We start from the raw sequence: 18471 nt of genomic DNA on the forward strand, positions 1-18471 counted from the left end.
TCTATCCATCAGTCATCATAAGATAAAGTAATCTATGCACAGACCAGGGGCCATAGGCAGTCACAATGCTAGAAGAAGATCTTTTTTTTTAATTAACAGGAGAGAAACTTGTACAGGAGTGTAGTGGGGGTGAAGAGGTCTCTAGGGTTAGGGTTAGTACAGGGTGGTACTGGGGGTGAAGAGGTCTCTAGGGTTAGGGTTAGTACAGGGTGGTACTGGGGGTGAAGAGGTCTCTAGGGTTAGGGTTAGTACAGGGTGGTAGTGGGGGTGAAGAGGTCTCTAGGAGGGACAGTTAAGATGTAGCCTGAAGAGATGGGTCTTCAGCGGAAAAAGATGGAGCGCTTCACAAATGTTCGTGTCATTCTTTCGCAGGGGCCATGCTAATCTTCTCCGATCCAATTTTAGTATATGTGCCGCGGTGGCGAGATCCACTCCTACTCTGCTGGAGAGGGTGCAGGCAGATCTACTGTGATATCGATATAAGGTGTAACAATCACGAGTGTGTCGTATTCTCCAGGATTTGTCATTGTATCCTAGAGTCTTTATCCTGTCCTTTCCTGCTGATTCCTTTAGAAGCCTAATGCCATTAGTAATTACATTGTGTGTACACAGATCTGTATTTATGTACAGTAAGCAGTGAACTCATTTTCAACCTAACTGTTCTTTTCCTATGACATTACCTCTGGTGGAGGCAGTACTTATGGACGAAAACTAATTTCATCCTTAAAACGTTTTTATTTTTTTCATTCCTTTTATACATTCATACAAAAGCAACATGAACAACGGTCCAGAAATCTGTATCCACTACCAGTGGGAAGCTTTAGAAATAGAATAAACAAGCAGTTCATTGGTTATTTCGTTTTTGGGATAAAAAGGAGAAAATGAGTTATTCAGAAGTAGACGGACCGACACGGACCGACACGGATCTTCGCTCCAACCCGAGTCACGAGTTCACCATCAGGGATCAGGCGGAGTGACATCACAAATACAAAACGGATTTACTCACTTTATCTCGTCTTACGTTTCTGTTTAACCCTCCGTATTTGTGTTATCGAGAAAACATAACCGTTGTTAAAAATGCTTTCAATCGAGGAAGTGAGATCCAGTTTAGAAAATGCGGGGCAATCTCACATTCTGCAATTTTGGCCAGAACTTTCTGAGGATGAGAGAAACACGTTTCTAGCCGAGTTGTCTCAGCTGGACCTGCAGGACCTGCGGCGGCACTGTGAGTCCGCTGCGGCGGCCGCGGCTCAGCCGCCCGTCAGCCTGGACCGACACCTGGAACCAGTGGACTCAGAGTTCATAGGAAGCGTTCGGAAAAGCGACGTAAACAATTTAACAAACTGGGAAAATGAAGGTATGGTAATAGTGGGAAAACGTGTGTGAGCAGTGACGTGATGTACTTGTTGATGCTAATCAAGTCGACATACTGTAGAGTCCAGTACATCAACTTGATTAGATCCTGTTGGGTCGGATACTCTTCCGCTACAGTGTCCTGATATGGGCCGTGTTCGAGATCGCAGGTTTGGAGCAGTTGCCGATCAGTGCGTTAAAATAGCCTAACGGTTGCATGACGTGGATGAAATGAGCTGTGTTTGAAATGATCCATTTTGAGCCGTTTCCGAAATTAACATATATGTGCAACCTGTGTTAACTGTTCAATGCCTGCATGATGATAATAACATGTGTAGGACTGGCTCAAACATGTCGGCTGCTTTAGAGCAGGTGCAGTGAATCCCGGCAGTTACTTTTCACAAACTGCATGAAGCAGCAAGTGCCATCATTGTGGGAGGCACTTTTCATGGCCAATCATGAATGTTTTCTTGACATCTGGATCAGGAAAAGCCCTATATGCTTAATTACTAACCAGGATAAATGGGAGGAGAGAAGTCTGATGAGGGTAATTAAAGCCCGTTTTGTGCAAGTTACCGCTGTTTTACACACTTCAATTTAAAAAGCAGACCTTGGCCGTTCATTTGATTTTGTTACCAACTTTCATTTGATTTAATTTGATTGTTCAACAATTCCTGGGGACTTGGTGCAAAGGGCTGTAAAGGGGTGTAAAGGGCCGTAAAGGGCCGTAAAGGGGGGTAAAGGGCTTGGAGAGTATGATTTTATTATCCTCTCGTGTTATTTTTATTCACTTTGAGGCGAGTCATCAAGGGTTGAATGATATCAAATTCAAGACAAGAATGTGATATTTGAAATGATGAATGACCATCACTGGGGACTGAGCGTGGACTAGCCTCCTTCTGCCTGGTCCACCTTTTACCCAGACCCCTCGTCAAACCACAATCATTTGGTCATTTCTAAGGCAGATTTTTCTCTCAGGTGTCGCGTTCAGATGAAGGACTAACCCTTTGTGTCTTTCTTTCCTCTCTTGCAGGGTTTCTGCATATTTCAGAGAACCGTGTGGCTGTGTTGCTGTTGGCGGGGGGCCAGGGGACCCGTCTTGGCGTGCCGTACCCTAAAGGGATGTACAGCGTTGGGCTCCCAAGTGGCAAAACCCTGTACCAGATCCAGGCTGAACGCATCCGCAAAGTTCAGGAGCTGGCGAACAGGATCATCCATGGATCACAGTGCACGGTACCGTGGTAAGATCGGATGACTACTGTACTACAATCTCTTACAAGTCTGCAAAATATCAATTCTATACAGAATGAGCCTATGCATCCCAAATCAAATGATCATTAACAGAATGAATAAAGCCAATGATCTACAGTGGAGACAGGCAGTATAATGTTTTTATTTGCTATACCAGTGCTGTGATATAGATTTGGATTATACCTTCAACACAGGTATTTATGAACGTACTGTATTGGTTTCACCATTTAGAAATGACAACAGATTTTTTTATACATAAGTTCCTTAAAATTTGAAAACACAGTGATATGATTCTCAGCCCATATCTCCCCGCCAGACGCGACACTTAATTTCACAGTTGTATTTGAACTAAGTTCTCCTTTTGACAAAGCATCACATTGATCTGAAAGTCTGCCTCTGTCATTGCTCTGACATCAGGTACATCATGACCAGTGAGTTCACCCTGGATCCCACTCTGAAGTTCTTCAAGGACAATGAGTACTTCGGTCTGGACCCGTCTGACGTGGTCATGTTCGAGCAAAGGATGATCCCAGCGGTGACCTTTGATGGAAAAGTCATCTTGCAGGACAAAGGAAAGATAGCCATGGCCCCAGGTAAGAAGAAAGGCACAGGGAGGATTGGTAAAGGGATGTGTGGAGGGGTTATATTATGTTTGTGTCCTGCTTGTAAGTCAGTTAATAAACTCCTTCCTAAACTGTGTGAATGAATGAAGCCTTTATTTGCTAGAAATAGAAAAGCGCCTCAGCAGCTTTAAATGGAAAGCAGTGCCAAATGTAAATACATCTGCAAATATATCTGTAAATACATCTGTAAGTACATCTGTAAATACATCTGTAAGTACATCTGTAAGTGCATCTCACTGTGTCAACTTCTCTTGTGCTTTGGAGACTAGGCCTGTAAACTGTTCAGCAGGCCTGTAAACTGTTCACTAGGCCTGTAAACTGTTCAGCAAGCCTGTAAACTGTTCAGCAGGCCTGTAAACTGTTCACTAGGCCTGTAAACTGTTCACTAGGCCTGTAAACTGTTCAGCAAGCCTGTAAACTGTTCAGCAAGCCTGTAAACTGTTCAGCAGGCCTGTAAACTGTTCACTAGGCCTGTAAACTGTTCACTAGGCCTGTAAACTGTTCAGCAAGCCTGTAAACTGTTCAGCAGGCCTATAAACTGTTCAGCAGGCCTATTGTGGATGCAAGGTCATAACGTCAAAAATAATGTATGTTTAATAGTCCAAAGGCCAGCCATTCCTATAGCGTTACCTCTGTGTCTAGGAGGGTTAGGGTTAGGTCGTTCTCTGTGTCTAGGATGGTTAGGGTTAGGGTTAGGCCGTTCTCTGTGTCTAGGGTTAGGGTTAGGGTTAGGCCGTTCTCTGTGTCTAGGGTTAAGGTTAGGGTTAGGGTTAGGCCGTTCTCTGTGTCTAGGGTTAGGGTTAGGGTTAGGCCGTTCTCTGTGTCTAGGGTTAGGGTTAGGGTTAAGGTTAGGGTTAAGGTTAGGGTTAGGTCGTTCTCTGTGTCTAGGGTTAAGGTTAGGGTTAGGGTTAGGTCGTTCTCTGTGTCTAGGGTTAAGGTTAGGGTTAGGGTTAAGGTTAGGGTTAGGGTTAGGGTTAGGTCGTTCTCTGTGTCTAGGAGGGAGCTGAATAGATGCTTCAAACGGAGGCAGATGTTTCAACTGGATTATTTTTTCTTTCAAACAGGGAATTGAACACGCAGCTCACCTTCGAAATGACTGCATCGAAAACATCCTCAGATAACTCAGTGCACGTCGGGTTGTAAACATACTGTAGGACAGGGCAGAACGGGAGGGGCATCGTGGGAGGCTCAGGCAAAAACCTTAGGAGGCAGGAGACCTGTTGACCTCCTCCCGTCCCCTGTGTTTACTCCACAGCCGAGGGATGTGATTCTGGGTTCCCAGGTGTATTCATTTGTAGCTGTCAGTGTACATTTTTTTGCTGAACATAAAGCGTTGAGCTTTCAGACACTGCCCATGTAACCTCCATAAATTGTAACCATAATTCTCAGATGGAAATGGTGGGCTGTACCGAGGTCTGGTGGATAACAGAGTCCTGGAGGACATGGAAGAGAGGGGCGTGGAGTACGTCCACGTATACTGTGTGGACAACATACTGGTCAAAATGGCCGACCCCACCTTCATTGGGTTCTGTGTGAGCAAGGGGGCAGACTGCGGTGCCAAGGTACACTGTGGATGAAAGAAGACACTGTAGACACAGAAATGAAATGTACTGAGTGTGCCTGCTAGGAACCACATCAGCCTATCCGTAGGTATTTTTGTTGGGGCTGATATATATATATAAATATAAATCTATATATATGTGTGTATATATATACAGTATATACCAGGAATAATCTAAAGGCTTGAACTTCCCATTGGATTCATGATGGCGTTTTGTCCTCCGCAAACCAAATCAAAGTTTATATCATACTCACAGGAGACAGTACAATGAAATGCTTATTAACCAGCTACCTCTCAACAGCTTATTAACCAGCTACCTCTCAACAGCTTATTAACCAGCTACCTCTCAACAGCTGATTAACCAGCTACCTCTCAACAGCTGATTAACCAGCTACCTCTCAACAGCTTATTAACCAGCTACCTCTCAACAGCTTATTAACCAGCTACCTCTCAACAGCTTATTAACCAGCTACCTCTCAACAGCTTATTAACCAGCTACCTCTCAACAATGCAGACAAATACAAGGATAGGAATACTATAAAATAGAGTAATAACAATACAGTACCAACATCCAATCAATAGTAATAACAATACAGTACCAACATCCAATCAATAGTAATAACAATACAGTACCAACATCCAATCAATAGTAATAACAGTAAGTATAGATCGATATCCAGATAAGTAGTATACATATAAATATAGCAGAATGTTTCCCTGCGTCTCGCTGTGTCTGGCATTAGAGTTCTGTATGATTCTCTCTGGCGTGAGCAACCAAAGGAGCTGCTCTTATTGAGCATCGACTCTGTTTCAGAGGGTGTTTCAGCCTTCACACCTTTGACGTTTCCAGGTAGTTGAGAAGGCCTACGCTGCAGAGCCGGTGGGGGTGGTCTGCAGGGTGGAGGGGGTTTACCAGGTGGTGGAGTACAGCGAGATCAAACCTGAGACGGCCGAGCTGCGCGGCCCGGGGGGAGAGCTTCTGTACAGCGCAGGGAACATCTGCAACCACTTCTTCACCCGGACCTTTCTCCAGGAGGTGGCGCAGTGAGTGACACAGAAACACTGAGATGGGGCTTAGTACCAACAAGCAGTAGGTGTGGGGCCTGTTCATTCTTGTTTAAGGGATGGTTCACTATTTTGACCCTTTTGATATACGGTGTCTTGTGTGCGGGGCCGCTATGGTTCTCAGATCACATGACTGCTGGTCAGGGTTTTCATCTTGTAATGTTTTATTTCAAGCGGGTTCAGGTTCGACACCAGAAGTTGATACGATAGTTTGATGAACACAGACAGTGCATTACCCTGCGTGTTGGGGATTTTGTGAGCTGGAGAAAGGCAGTTATTCAGTTTGATCACCACCGCTGTTGCCCTACTTTCAGAGATTTAACATGAGAGATATAAAAAAAAACATGTAATTGTCAAAATAGTGAAGCATCTACTTTTAGAAGGTCCTCGCTGAGAATGATTCCCTCTCTTTATGAATCTTGAACTCAACCCTTGAACACAAGTCAGAGTTTTGTCTCCTTCTGTATGAGCAAAACCAACATGCTGAAGAGTTGTATTATCTCTGTATTATCTCTGTATCATCTCTATATTATCTCTGTATTATCTCTGTATTATCTCTATATTATCTCTATATTATCTCTGTATTATCTCTGTATTATCTCTGTATTATCTCTATATTATCTCTGTATTATCTCTGTATTATCTCTGTATTATCTCTGTATTATCTCTATATTATCTCTATATTATCTCTGTATTATCTCTGTATTATCTCTGTATTATCTCTATATTATCTCTATATTATCTCTGTATTATCTCTGTATCATCTCCAGGTCCTTTCAGGGCCAGCTGAAGCAGCACGTGGCGTTCAAGAAAGTCCCTTTTGTGGACAGAGAAGGCAATCATGTGAAACCCACCACACCCAACGGAATCAAAATGGAGAAATTTGTTTTTGACGTCTTTCAGTTTTCAAGGTGACCTTTTCTCTCTCTGTTACTACCCTGTAATCATCTGCTCCTTGAAAGGAGGTGTGTCATTTCACAGTTCTCATTTCCTGTTCATGTCGTACACTGTACACGTAGACACAGCACCTGGTAACTAAACCCCAACGTTATTCCCACTAAACCACTGTTGATTTTTAAAACGTGTAGAACAGTGCATTGTTGAATAATGTTCAACAGTAGGACCCTTTCTCCAACTATACACCAAATATGAGTCATTTCCTACCTGTCTCTAACCTAACCCTAACCCTAACCCTGCCTGCCTCTAACCTAACCCTAACCCTACCTGTCTCTAACCTAACCCTAACCCTACCTGTCTCTAACCTAACCCTAACCCTACCTGCCTCTAACCTAACCCTAACCCTGCCTGCCTCTAACCTAACCCTACCCCTACCTGCCTCTAACCTAACCCTACCCCTACCTGTCTCTAACCTAACCCTAACCCTGCCTGCCTCTAACCTAACCCTAACCCTACCTGTCTCTAACCTAAGTCTAACCCTAACCCTGCCTGCCTCTAACCTAACCCTAACCCTACCTGTCTCTAACCTAACCCTAACCCTACCTGCCTCTAACCTAACCCTAACCCTACCTGTCTCTAACCTAACCCTAACCCTACCTGTCTCTAACCTAACCCTAACCCTACCTGCCTCTAACCTAACCCTAACCCTACCTGTCTCTAACCTAACCCTAACCCTACCTGTCTCTAACCTAAGTCTAACCCTAACCCTACCTGTCTCTAACCTAACCCTAACCCTAACCCTACCTGTCTCTAACCTAACCCTAACCCTACCTGTCTCTAACCTAACCCTACCTGCCATTGGCAGGAAATTTGTTGCTTTTGAGGTACTTCGAGACGAGGAGTTCTCACCGTTGAAGAACGCTGACGGTGCGCCCCTGGACACCCCGACCACCGCCAGGCGGGCCTTACTGGCCCAGCACTACCGCTGGGCCTTGGCGGCTGGAGGCTGCTTCCTGGATGGCGAGGGGAATGCCATACCTCGACCCAGTGAGAGGTAACTACCAGTGTTCTTGGTGAAATGTGCACTCATTTGCCTCTACCTGTCTGGAGTAAAGAAAATTAAAAACAAAGAATTTCTCCTGAATTCCCACGGGTTGTGCATGGCCTCAGTAAAAACCGTGACTCCGGTCACAGTGGGACTCCGTGGGACGCCCTGAGTCTCGAGACTCTCTCACTCTCTTCCATTTTTGATAAACACTCTACCTGTGTAGTGTAGTTCTTTTAGAATTGATCATGAGTTAAATTAGTAATTCTGTGGTATTCCTGACCTTGTAACACTAAGAAATATTATAATTTGGGATAATTATTCAATACTTCACCATGCAACCCTGTGCCAGTACATCAATGAGCTGTGTGTCACCATGGGGTTGGCAGATGGCTGAGCATGAAGGAGCTGTGTTGATGTACTTGACAGAGGAAACTCTGTGGTCCCCTGTGGTCCCCTGTGGTCCTCTCTGGTCCTCTGTGGTCCTCTGTGGTCCTCTGTGGTCCTCTGTGGTCCTCTGTGGTCCTCTCTGGTCCTCTGTGGTCCTCTCTGGTCCTCTCTGGTCCTCTCTGTGGCTCAGTTGGTAGTGCATGGTGCTAACAATGCTTAGGTTGTGGGTTTGATTCCTGCTGGGACCATATATACTGAAATGTATGAACTCACTGTAATGTAAGTCACTTTGGATAAAAGCGTCAGCTAAATGGCAGATATTATTATTATGTTATATATTATATAGGAAATCATTTCTCCATGTTCTTTTTTGGTAGTGTGACACAGATGGAAGACCCCCCAGCAGTGTGTGAGATCTCCCCGCTGGTGTCCGGCTCTGGAGAGGTGACCCACAGGGACACGTTGTTATCACATGCTGTACAGTGAGGCCATTCTTTTTGGCTTTACTCCAAAAGTTTGGATTCGAAATCAAACAATTAAAATGAGGTTAAAGTTCAGATTGTGAGCTATTATTCGTTTCATACATGTTGGTTTCACCATTTAGAAACAACACTTTTTATACATGGACCCCTATTTCAGGGTACCAAAAGTATTGAATACAGATTAATATTATGTCCAAAATAAGCACTCATGTTTTGTATTTGGTCACATATCTTTTGCATGAAATAACTGCCTGAAGTCTGTGACCCATTGACCCCCCCCAGAAGCTGGGTATCTTCTCTGGTGATGTCCCCCTCTCACAAACTGTCAAAACCCCTCAACACATCCCCCCCTCAACCCCTCAACACATCCCCACCCTGTTGTCATTTCCCTCTCTCTGTGTCACCCCAGGGGTTGGAGCAGCTGCTGAAACAGAAGGCGTTGATGTCTCCCTTCCTTCTGGATGAGAACAGGGCAAAGGGACTCCTTCCAGCTCAGTAGCTCCAGGCGTCTCCCATCACAGGAATGTGTCCAGTTAAGCCGACTGACAGGAGGAAGATGCATTAGCAATGACCAGGGAATCAAAGGGAATCAGAAAAGATGCCATGTCTCCATTGATGTGTGCATGTTTAGCTTTAAATGGTGTTTTTGATACGTAGCAGTTCCTCACAATGTTTTTTTGTGATATCAGCGGCCAAAAATGCTAGATTTTGCTGCAGCTTTTCTGAAATTTCGCAAGGCAATTTGTTATATATTTTTTTAAATGTGTTGATAATGTTCATTTCACTTAAAGCAATAAAATGTGTTCTCTTGTGTTCCAACACTATGTTGCACAGAGTACTAAAAAACTCATTTATTCCACTGAATCGACTTCTAGAATCTACATTATGTAAAATGGGTGGGGCCATAAAACAAAAACACCCCCTCTGCCTCTGTGAAGGCCTGAGACGGGTCACGCCTGTCAGGGTCAGACAACGCCTTCCACTTAGAAGAAGAAGACTCTTTATTTGGCCATGCAATACATTTTCATCAATTGTAGGAATTTGATATGTGCACATCCCCCCCCCCAAGACAACACACACGCACTGCACACACACCCCCCTCCGAGACAACACACATGCACACCCCCAAGGGAGAACAGAGCTCTGGGCACAGGGCAGCCATATTCAGCGCCCCTGAAGCAGTTAGGGGTTAAGTGCCTTGCTCAAGGGCACAACAGCAGTGGTAGGCACCTTAGATATGATGCCAGTAACCTTCCAGTTACCAGCTCACATCCAGCTCCCTCCTAGAGTGGGGATTGAACCAGCAACCTCCTGATTGCTGGCCAGCCTACTTCACCAGTGTATAACAATCTGTCACTTACCTGCCCTTCATGGAGACACACAAACAAGCGTGCAGCACTGCAACAGTGACCTGATAATGCTGATTCATTATTCATGATTTAAATGTCCTCATTTTAATAGAGGCACAAATGTGAGGGCTTTGTGCATCAGTGGGTAGTTTGCATGCAACATTCCAAATAATAACACGTATCTAGTCTCTAAATCACGTTGTTCTCAAGCCTCCTTTGGAGGTCTGGAGAGTTTGATGAGTTGATCTGGTTTGGATTGAACTGGACGGAGTGATGGGAGAATGTGCTCGCAATTTCATTGGATGTTACATTCCATGATATTCGACACATCACATGACCCACACATCACATGACCGATACATCACCTGACCAAACGAGGACGTCATTGTCACGTGGCCATTGCCATTTTGACGGAGCGGCGGAGCCTCGCGTCCTGCGGATCAGCGGTTCCTCTGGTCGCCACTGCGTTCTCCTCCCGTCTCATTTCTGGATTTAAACCAAAGGAGTTTTTGTCAGCATTCGACATCGGAAGTGCAATTCCAACAGAGGGAACTAGCTAGCAGGATAGCTCGGAGCTGTGTTGTGCAGCTAGCGGGTTCCATGTCAGCTGGCTGGCGGTGAGGCGTCAGGGATCAGTCCGGCGGCGGAGCTCATAGCTCGGCGTGGGGATGTGGGACGATGGTTAGAAAGTATGGAGCTAAATGCACTTAGATCACTTAATGCACCCACGTCCCTGTAGCTGTTAGCTGGCTCGTTGTGTTTGTAGCTACAGTATGCATGTTCTAGAATGCTAGAATGTTCAAAAATGTGTTCGGATCAGGATTTCTTGTAAGGACTGCTCACGTTATCCTGACATGGGTAATAACGCTAATACTCTTCCTACATGACACAGGTAAATCCATCATATATTTGGTTATTTCCATTTTCGTTAATGTGCCTAACTGGAATTTGCGTCAGTTGCCATAAACTCTGTGGGGTTTCTTTTGTATTTCTAGCCTGAGTGTAAGAGCTGTTTATCCATCTGAAGGCATGCTAACATCTACATCACATCTACACCACAACTACATCACATCTACATCTACATCTACACCACATCTACATCTACACCACAACTACATCTACTCTACATCTACACCACAACTACATCTACATCCCATCCACACCACAACTACATCTACTCTACATCTACACCACATCTACATCTACACCACAACTACATCTACACCACAACTACATCTACACCACATCTACATCTACACCACAACTACATCTACTCTACACCTACATCACATCCCATCTACATCACAACTACATCTACTCTACATCTACACCACAACTACATCTACATCTACACCACAACTACATCTACATCACAACTACATCTACACCACAACTACATCTACATCACATCTACTCTACACCTACATCACATCCCAACTACATCTACTCTACATCTACACCACATACATTCACCTCTTATGATATCTTGCTGGTCTGGCTGATTGTGGTCATGGTGAGCTGTTCCAGCCCAGCACTAACCCTAACCCAGACTAAAGACCATGGTTAATTAACCCTAACCCAGACTAAAGACCATGGTTAATTAACCCTAACCCAGACTGAAGACCATGGTTAATTAACCCTAACCCAGACTGAAGACCATGGTTAATTAACCCTAACCCAGACTAAAGACCATGGTTAATTAACCCTAACCCAGACTAAAGACCATGGTTAACATGGTTAATTAACCCTAACCCAGACTGAAGACCATGGTTAACATGGTTAATTAACCCTAACCCAGACTGAAGACCATGGTTAACATGGTTAATTAACCCTAACCCAGACTGAAGACCATGGTTAACATGGTTAATTAACCCTAACCCAGACTGAAGACCATGGTTAATTAACCCTAACCCAGACTGAAGACCATGGTTAATTAACCCTAACCCAGACTGAAGACCGTGGTTAACATGGTTAATTAACCCTAACCCAGACTGAAGACCATGGTTAATTAACCCTAACCCAGACTGAAGACCGTGGTTAACATGGTTAATTAACCCTAACCCAGACTGAAGACCATGGTTAACATGGTTAATTAACCCTAACCCAGACTGAAGACCATGGTTAACATGGTTAATTAACCCTAACCCAGACTGAAGACCGTGGTTAACATGGTTAATTAACCCTAACCCAGACTGAAGACCATGGTTAACATGGTTAATTAACCCTAACCCAGACTGAAGACCGTGGTTAATGGTTAATTGACTATTTTAACCAAGTGTTTCGGTTGTGGGCTGGAACTAGGCTACAACCTGCACCCCCATTACCTCTCCAGAACTCAGACTAGATACACTTACACAGACACTTCACCTCTTTATGTTTATTCTGTTGTCATTTCATTATCTCCAGCACCATACTGGTGTTCTGGGGTTGGGGGGGGGGGGGGGGTTTCCTTAGGACCTTTTCTCTTACATGTTTTAATACATGACGTAGAAAACCACTGTTCACGTGGTATGATATGCTGGAGATGAAATAAACAACTTTTTAAAAATTGCACCCCCCCTAACCCCCCCCCCCCACACACACACACACACACACACACATTTTATCCAAAAGAATGCCTTGAAAAGACAAATGATATGATGTAGACTGTGGACCCTGTAGAAGGACCACCATCATATATGATAAGAAACAATTGAATAAATGAGGAATGGTTTCAAACACATCGAACACGTATGTTTGACATCATTCCTCATCCCATTCCATGCGTTACAATGAGCCCGTCCTCGGATGTCTGCCTTCATATATATATATATATATATATATATACACACACACACACACACACACATACCTTTCATGACTAATACAAATGACTGACCTACATTTTGATTGTTTCTGCTGTCCTCTAAATTACCTGCTCGAGGTGCCATGTGTCTTGTTAAATTACAGAATTGCAGGAAATTAGCTTTCAATTTAAAATGTGGGGGAGGATCAGTGTAAATCAAACCTCCTGTTGACGCCCCTTAAACGCTTTGTGACGCTCTGCGTTGCAGATCTGCGGAAGCAAGAGGAGACAGGCGAGCTTGTACTTCCTGTGCTGTTTGTGTTGCTGGTCCTGGTTTCCGTGTTGCTGTACTTCGCCGTCTCCCTCATGGACCCAGGCTTTGTCCTCTCTGACGAAAGCGATGTGCAGGTGTGTCAAGCATGAGGTCCTGCTATTCTACACATGAAAGCCTTCACTCATTCAGTGCTGAGGGTGAATAAAGTCGCCCAAATGGTCAACATTCTAGAATGCCACGGGTGACTTTATTCATCAAAAATGCATACATTATGATGCTTCATTTTGTAGCCAATCAAGTGTTGTTGTTAGGTAAACACCACATAGAACACTTGGAACTCTAGGTGGAGAGTGTTCTGGAAGTTTCAGTTAGTGAGTTAAACATGTGATTTCTCATAATGGATTGGGTTTACATAGCCTCCCGGTTCCAGGTACTCCATAGATGTTCTATTGTTTGATAGGTGAGATTACACATCTGGGAGAAAACTCCCCCCACATTATCAGTGGGGAGGTGAGGAGTGATGAATGCCAGTTAGGGGGGTAAATAGGAAGCTGTATGCAGTTAGGGGGGTAAATAGGAAGCTGTATGCAGTTAGGGGGGTAAATAGGAAGCTGTATGCAGGCCAGGTTGGGAATTTAGCAAGGATACTTGCAACTAAGTGCCATAGGATTTTTAGTCACAAGTCAGGGCCTTGGTTTCGTATACAGGACGCACTGTCAATACCTAAACTTAAGGACGTGTTCATAATTGGGCCCAAATTCAGCTTTAATTTGATTATTGATGACTTTATCTCCTTGTCATGTGCAGTATGTTATTCTGAACTATGATCTGAGCAGATCCACACACAACCTCAAGGTGTTACCTGTCACATGACATCCTGCTTTTGCATCTTATCATCATATTAAAATGTTATAAGCAGTTTAGTTTGGGTCTGTTTTTTAGACGGAAATGAGTCAAATAGGGCTTTCAGCAGAAGAGGTTAAAGCATCACCTGCACCCTGTTTTCAGTTCACGCTTGGCATCACTGAGGAGCAGCAGGACATGATCCCTCAGACCATCAAGGCTCTGAGACAGCGTCGCTGTGGACACTGCCTGCTCCAGGTACCCACCTCCCTCTCTGTGTGTTAGAGACTTAGATCATGCCTGCTCCAGGTACCCACCTCCCTCTCTGTGTGTTAGAGACTTAGATCATGTGCAGTTGAGGAGGCGGCTGTCAAACTGTATTTTTTACGCGCTGATCTGAGCCGAAACTTAGAGATGCAGCAGATGGTTTGCATGCTGTCAAAAGTAATGAGTGTTACGATTATCTGTAATTCTGTCGCAGCCTGTTAACCAGTTGATAAGTCGGTGACCAGTAAGGGCTCTGTGACCTCCTTTTTCTTGAGCAGCAGCCAATGAGATCCAAGCACTGTCAGACGTGTCAGCACTGCGTGCGTCGCTATGACCACCACTGCCCCTGGATCGAGAACTGCGTCGGCGAGAGGAATCACCGCTGGTTTGTGCTCTACTTGGCCGTCCAACTGCTGGTCCTGCTCTGGGGTCTGCACATGGCTTGGTGAGTTCAGATGTGTCTGATCCAGCTTACACATGGTTCAGATGTCTGATCCAGCTTACACATGGTTCAGATGTGTCCTGAATATTTTTCGCCAGTTTTATTTTCATGGAAGATACACTGTATCCACAATTTTGTTGACCTTTAGCAGAAATCTGTATAAACTTTGTCCCCCATTTCCTGTTATGATTGATTCCATCAATTTCATGGTAGTTAGCTAGTTTTTATAGATCCCCTGAAAAAGAGACCTAGTCTCAGTGGGACACCAGAAAATAAAATAAAGGTTTAATAATCATGTTTATTTTTACCCTCCAGTCCTAAAATTCAAGATTACCACAATAAAAGGCCTAAAGGAATAATTATTCATCTTCTGTAGCTGTTATACTTGTTTAGGGTTCTTACTGTTTAGGGTACTTACTGTTTAGGTACTTACATTCAGGGAATGAAGCGTTATTGAGATGTTTGTCTTTACACACAGCAGCTCAGAAGTAGTCAGTAGGTCTGTTCAGTAGGTCTGTTCAGTAGGTCTGTGTGTTGGCAAGTCAAAGGTCGCAAGTTCAAGACTCGGTTGGAGAAACCTAAATTGCGGGCCGACTGTTCGCAACAACTTGACGTCTGTTTCATGTCTGTTTCACGTGTGCTTCATTTCTTTGGGGACAGGTCAGGGTTCACTTCCGCCCCCACCTGGCAGCTGTGGCTGCGTGGTAACGGGGTGCTGCTGGGGGTGGCGGTGGTGGTGGCCGTGCTGTCCCTGACGGTGCTGCTGCTCCTGGGGTCCCACCTGTACCTGGTCTCCCTCAACACCACCACCTGGGAGTTCATGTCCCGCCACCGCATCTCCTACCTCAAGCACTGCGGCGCCGACGAGAACCCCTTCGACCGCGGCGTTCTCCGCAACCTCTGGGGCTTCTTCTGCATGTGGGGAACGGTGGTGTGGGAGCAGGTTTACTTCAGGGAGGGCAACGACCCCGTCTAACTAGCACCGTTCCCTCTCCGTCCTTACTCACCTTTATAGCCAACTAGGCCTTTCCTGATCCCTCTGTGCATAAAACGTCCTTATTGCTGTATTGACTGTCCTTGCGACTGGACCTACCCCTGGACCTACCCCTACCCTGTACCCCTACCCTGTACCCCTTAAACTACAGCTCTCCTCCCCGTCATTGTGATGTACTCGGTGAAGGGAGTCTTGATACCAGAGAACACAATTACTGAACCATGTGTTGAACAGAGTAATGTCCACTATTCCCTTCTGTGCTGTTTTACTCCCTCCGTTTCCTAAGGCATTATAAGCTAACTGTTGTTGTGTAGGGTTAGGGTTATGTAGGGTTAGGGTTATGTAGGGTTAGGGTTATGTAGAGGAACCAAGGTACCTCTTTTATACACCACTGGTTAAAAAAAGTATCCTCTAAAGCATGTTTGGAACCTGTTGCGTTGCCTTGTTGGTGTTCCCCGATACTGACTCTGCATGGACAGACAAGCCACAAAGAAACTAAAGAAAGGAATTGACAACATGGTCAAGAAGCACATTCCTCTTTACTAGTTTAACATGTTGTGTAACTTGAAGTAGTGAAACCAGTTCCACATGTTAAGTGTCTGATTATTGCAATAGGAAAACTTTATTTGAATCTGTACAAAAAGACCTGCCAGGTTTTTAAGTGTCCATTATAGCTCAAAGCTGCCTTTTGAGCCGATGTCTACAGGGTTTATATGAAAGCAAAGCACATCCATTATGAACGATGAATACTTACAGTGCCCTGCATAAGTAATGGGACAGTGCCCTGCGTAAGTAAAGGGATAGTAAAGCTTTTTTTTATTTTTTTTATATACTCCAGAAGTTTCGATTTGAAATCAAACAATTACTATGAGGTTAAAACAGAGGAAAAAGTGCTTCAATGTCCCATTATTTCTGCAGGGCACTGTATTGGGCTGTCCATCATAACTTTATATTTATTTTGTTCATAGACTGAACAAAAATGTGTAACAAATTCTAAACATATATTAAATTATTTTGTATTGGCATGTATACCACAGTGATGTGACGCTAGCGTACATTAAATCAGACCGTCGGTTTGACCAGGAGAGGTGAGAGATGGTCTTGGGTAAAACTATATTCACCCAGGGATTCACTGCAATATCATGCCTCATTTTGAAACTGACAACTTCAAACAACTATTTTTCTAAAATGAATATATTGCTCTTGATGCATATGAAGAACTTTTTTTAAATGTCCATTCTGGGAAAAAGAGAGTCAGCATGAGGGTTTTACATTTCTAGTTTTTGGTATCTTAGGAATATTGTAGAGAACTTTATAGCAGAGATACATAAATAAATGAAAAGTGTATTCCCTAACTAAATGGTTCTTATCACATGTGCAAGAGAGCAATAACTATAATATCAATTTTCTATTTTAGTATTGGAAAATCTTTATTGCTTCCAGTGGGATTTTAAAATCAGTGACTTTTGATTTTATAAAAATGACATGTTCAGTCTTGTAAGTGTTGACTTCAGTGTGAGCTGTTTTTGAACAAAGTAATAAATGCAATAGTATTCTGTCATGCAATATGTTTTTTAAACTGTAGTATTAAATCAATTGAATTAAATGTTCTGTATTACAAATTGTTTTATTTTAAAATGCATCCATTCGCATTATTCCAGAGTCCAGTAAATGCATGTCATTGTCCTTCATGTCGTGTAAAGAAATAAGGATTTCTCTCATCTTTTGACAGTTGTCAGTAATTCACACCGTAACTCACCTAGTAGTAAAGCCCTTATTTATTTTACATAGAATATATGGATGGCATCATACTCACTGTGATGGAATGCAAAGTTCTCCTTTGTCGAAAGTCTGGCCCTCCCCGCCCTGCATCGCCACCTCAGAGCTTCAGAAGAGGGTTTGATGCTTGAATCGTGGCAGGCTCCCGTACGACCGGGAAGAGATGTCAACGCCACACGGGCGAGATGCTCCGGTGGAGAGAAAGCGCCGGTGGATTCCAGGTAGAGCCCCCTGGCGTGGGGAGATGGCGCCATCTAGTGGCCTCATGCTAGAAGGATCCAGTGAAACTGAGCTCGGCTCCAAAGAGGGAACAGGATAAGGCTAGAAGGGGTTTATGGAACCAGAGGGAGGAGAAGATGATGGAGTTATTTCTCCTCAGTGACATGGATTACCCCCAGATAGATTTTGATGTCTTTACAAGTTAAGTAACAAAATATATGACACCAAATATAACCAGCAAAACTTACTATATACTACTAATGATATGTACTACTAATATACTGAAAGACTAATGGAAAATATTACTATTCAAATGTAAACTAATGAAATGACATCTGATGACCTAAGGTTGATTTATGTTGAAAGGTGTTTAACCTGTTTTATGATTTAAATGATGAAACTAATCTGTTTCACCCATGTGTAAAGAGTAAAGTTGAAATGTAATGGTTGGATAAGGGAAAGAGAGACAGGGGAATTTAACAAGGCTGAGAAAAGTTGGGTTGAGTCCAAACAGCAATGGTTGTTGATATGGGAGAGAGACAGAGGAGCCTGACAGTCAAGATGACCTAAGAGGGATTAAATATGTTCACATGAGGAAGTGATGCTCAGGAGGAACTCAGGAGGAACTCAGGAGGAACTCAGGCGAGAAGGGGCAGAGTCATACAAAACTGGATGTTAGTGTATTTTAGTGGCCATTTTCCACAAAACTCTGAAGAGGACGGATCCCTAAAGAGACCAGGAGGTCTAGCCCGATCAGTGTATCCACGAACAAAGTCCTCTCTGGAGAGAGTTTAGATTCAGAAGCCCCCAGTCTGGATTGGAGTGTCAGGAGTAGGCCGTCTTTTCAGATGC

The 18471-nt window shown here is 43.9% G+C and overlaps 2 protein-coding genes across 3 annotated transcripts; both read left to right on the forward strand.

The window, feature by feature from the left end:
• The first annotated feature begins 973 nt into the window (after positions 1-973).
• uap1l1 (UDP-N-acetylglucosamine pyrophosphorylase 1 like 1) lies at positions 974-9488 on the forward strand. Its single transcript, XM_083669468.1, has 9 exons — positions 974-1357; positions 2387-2594; positions 3022-3197; positions 4617-4789; positions 5639-5832; positions 6624-6764; positions 7616-7804; positions 8563-8629; positions 9077-9488. Exons 1-9 carry the CDS (start codon positions 1078-1080, stop codon positions 9164-9166), a joined length of 1518 nt encoding a protein of 505 aa, XP_083525594.1. The 5' UTR covers positions 974-1077; the 3' UTR covers positions 9167-9488.
• A 1039-nt stretch (positions 9489-10527) lies between these two features.
• Positions 10528-17210, forward strand: zdhhc12b (zDHHC palmitoyltransferase 12b). Of its 2 annotated transcripts, XR_014554214.1 has the most exons (6): positions 10528-10908; positions 13070-13209; positions 14084-14176; positions 14464-14630; positions 15288-15923; positions 15974-17210. XR_014554214.1 is itself a non-coding variant. In XM_083669809.1 (5 exons), the coding sequence occupies exons 1-5, from the start codon at positions 10812-10814 to the stop codon at positions 15601-15603; spliced, it is 813 nt and encodes a 270-aa protein (XP_083525935.1). In that variant the 5' UTR covers positions 10528-10811; the 3' UTR covers positions 15604-17210. The 2 variants fall into 2 exon arrangements, 1 of the variants encoding a protein (XP_083525935.1); XM_083669809.1 differs by having other exon boundaries at positions 15288-17210.
• Positions 17211-18471: the final 1261 nt, after the last annotated feature.

Source organism: Argentina silus (genome assembly GCF_951799395.1).
Source record: "Argentina silus genome assembly, chromosome: 5".
In the NCBI taxonomy this organism is placed as follows: domain Eukaryota; kingdom Metazoa; phylum Chordata; class Actinopteri; order Argentiniformes; family Argentinidae; genus Argentina; species Argentina silus.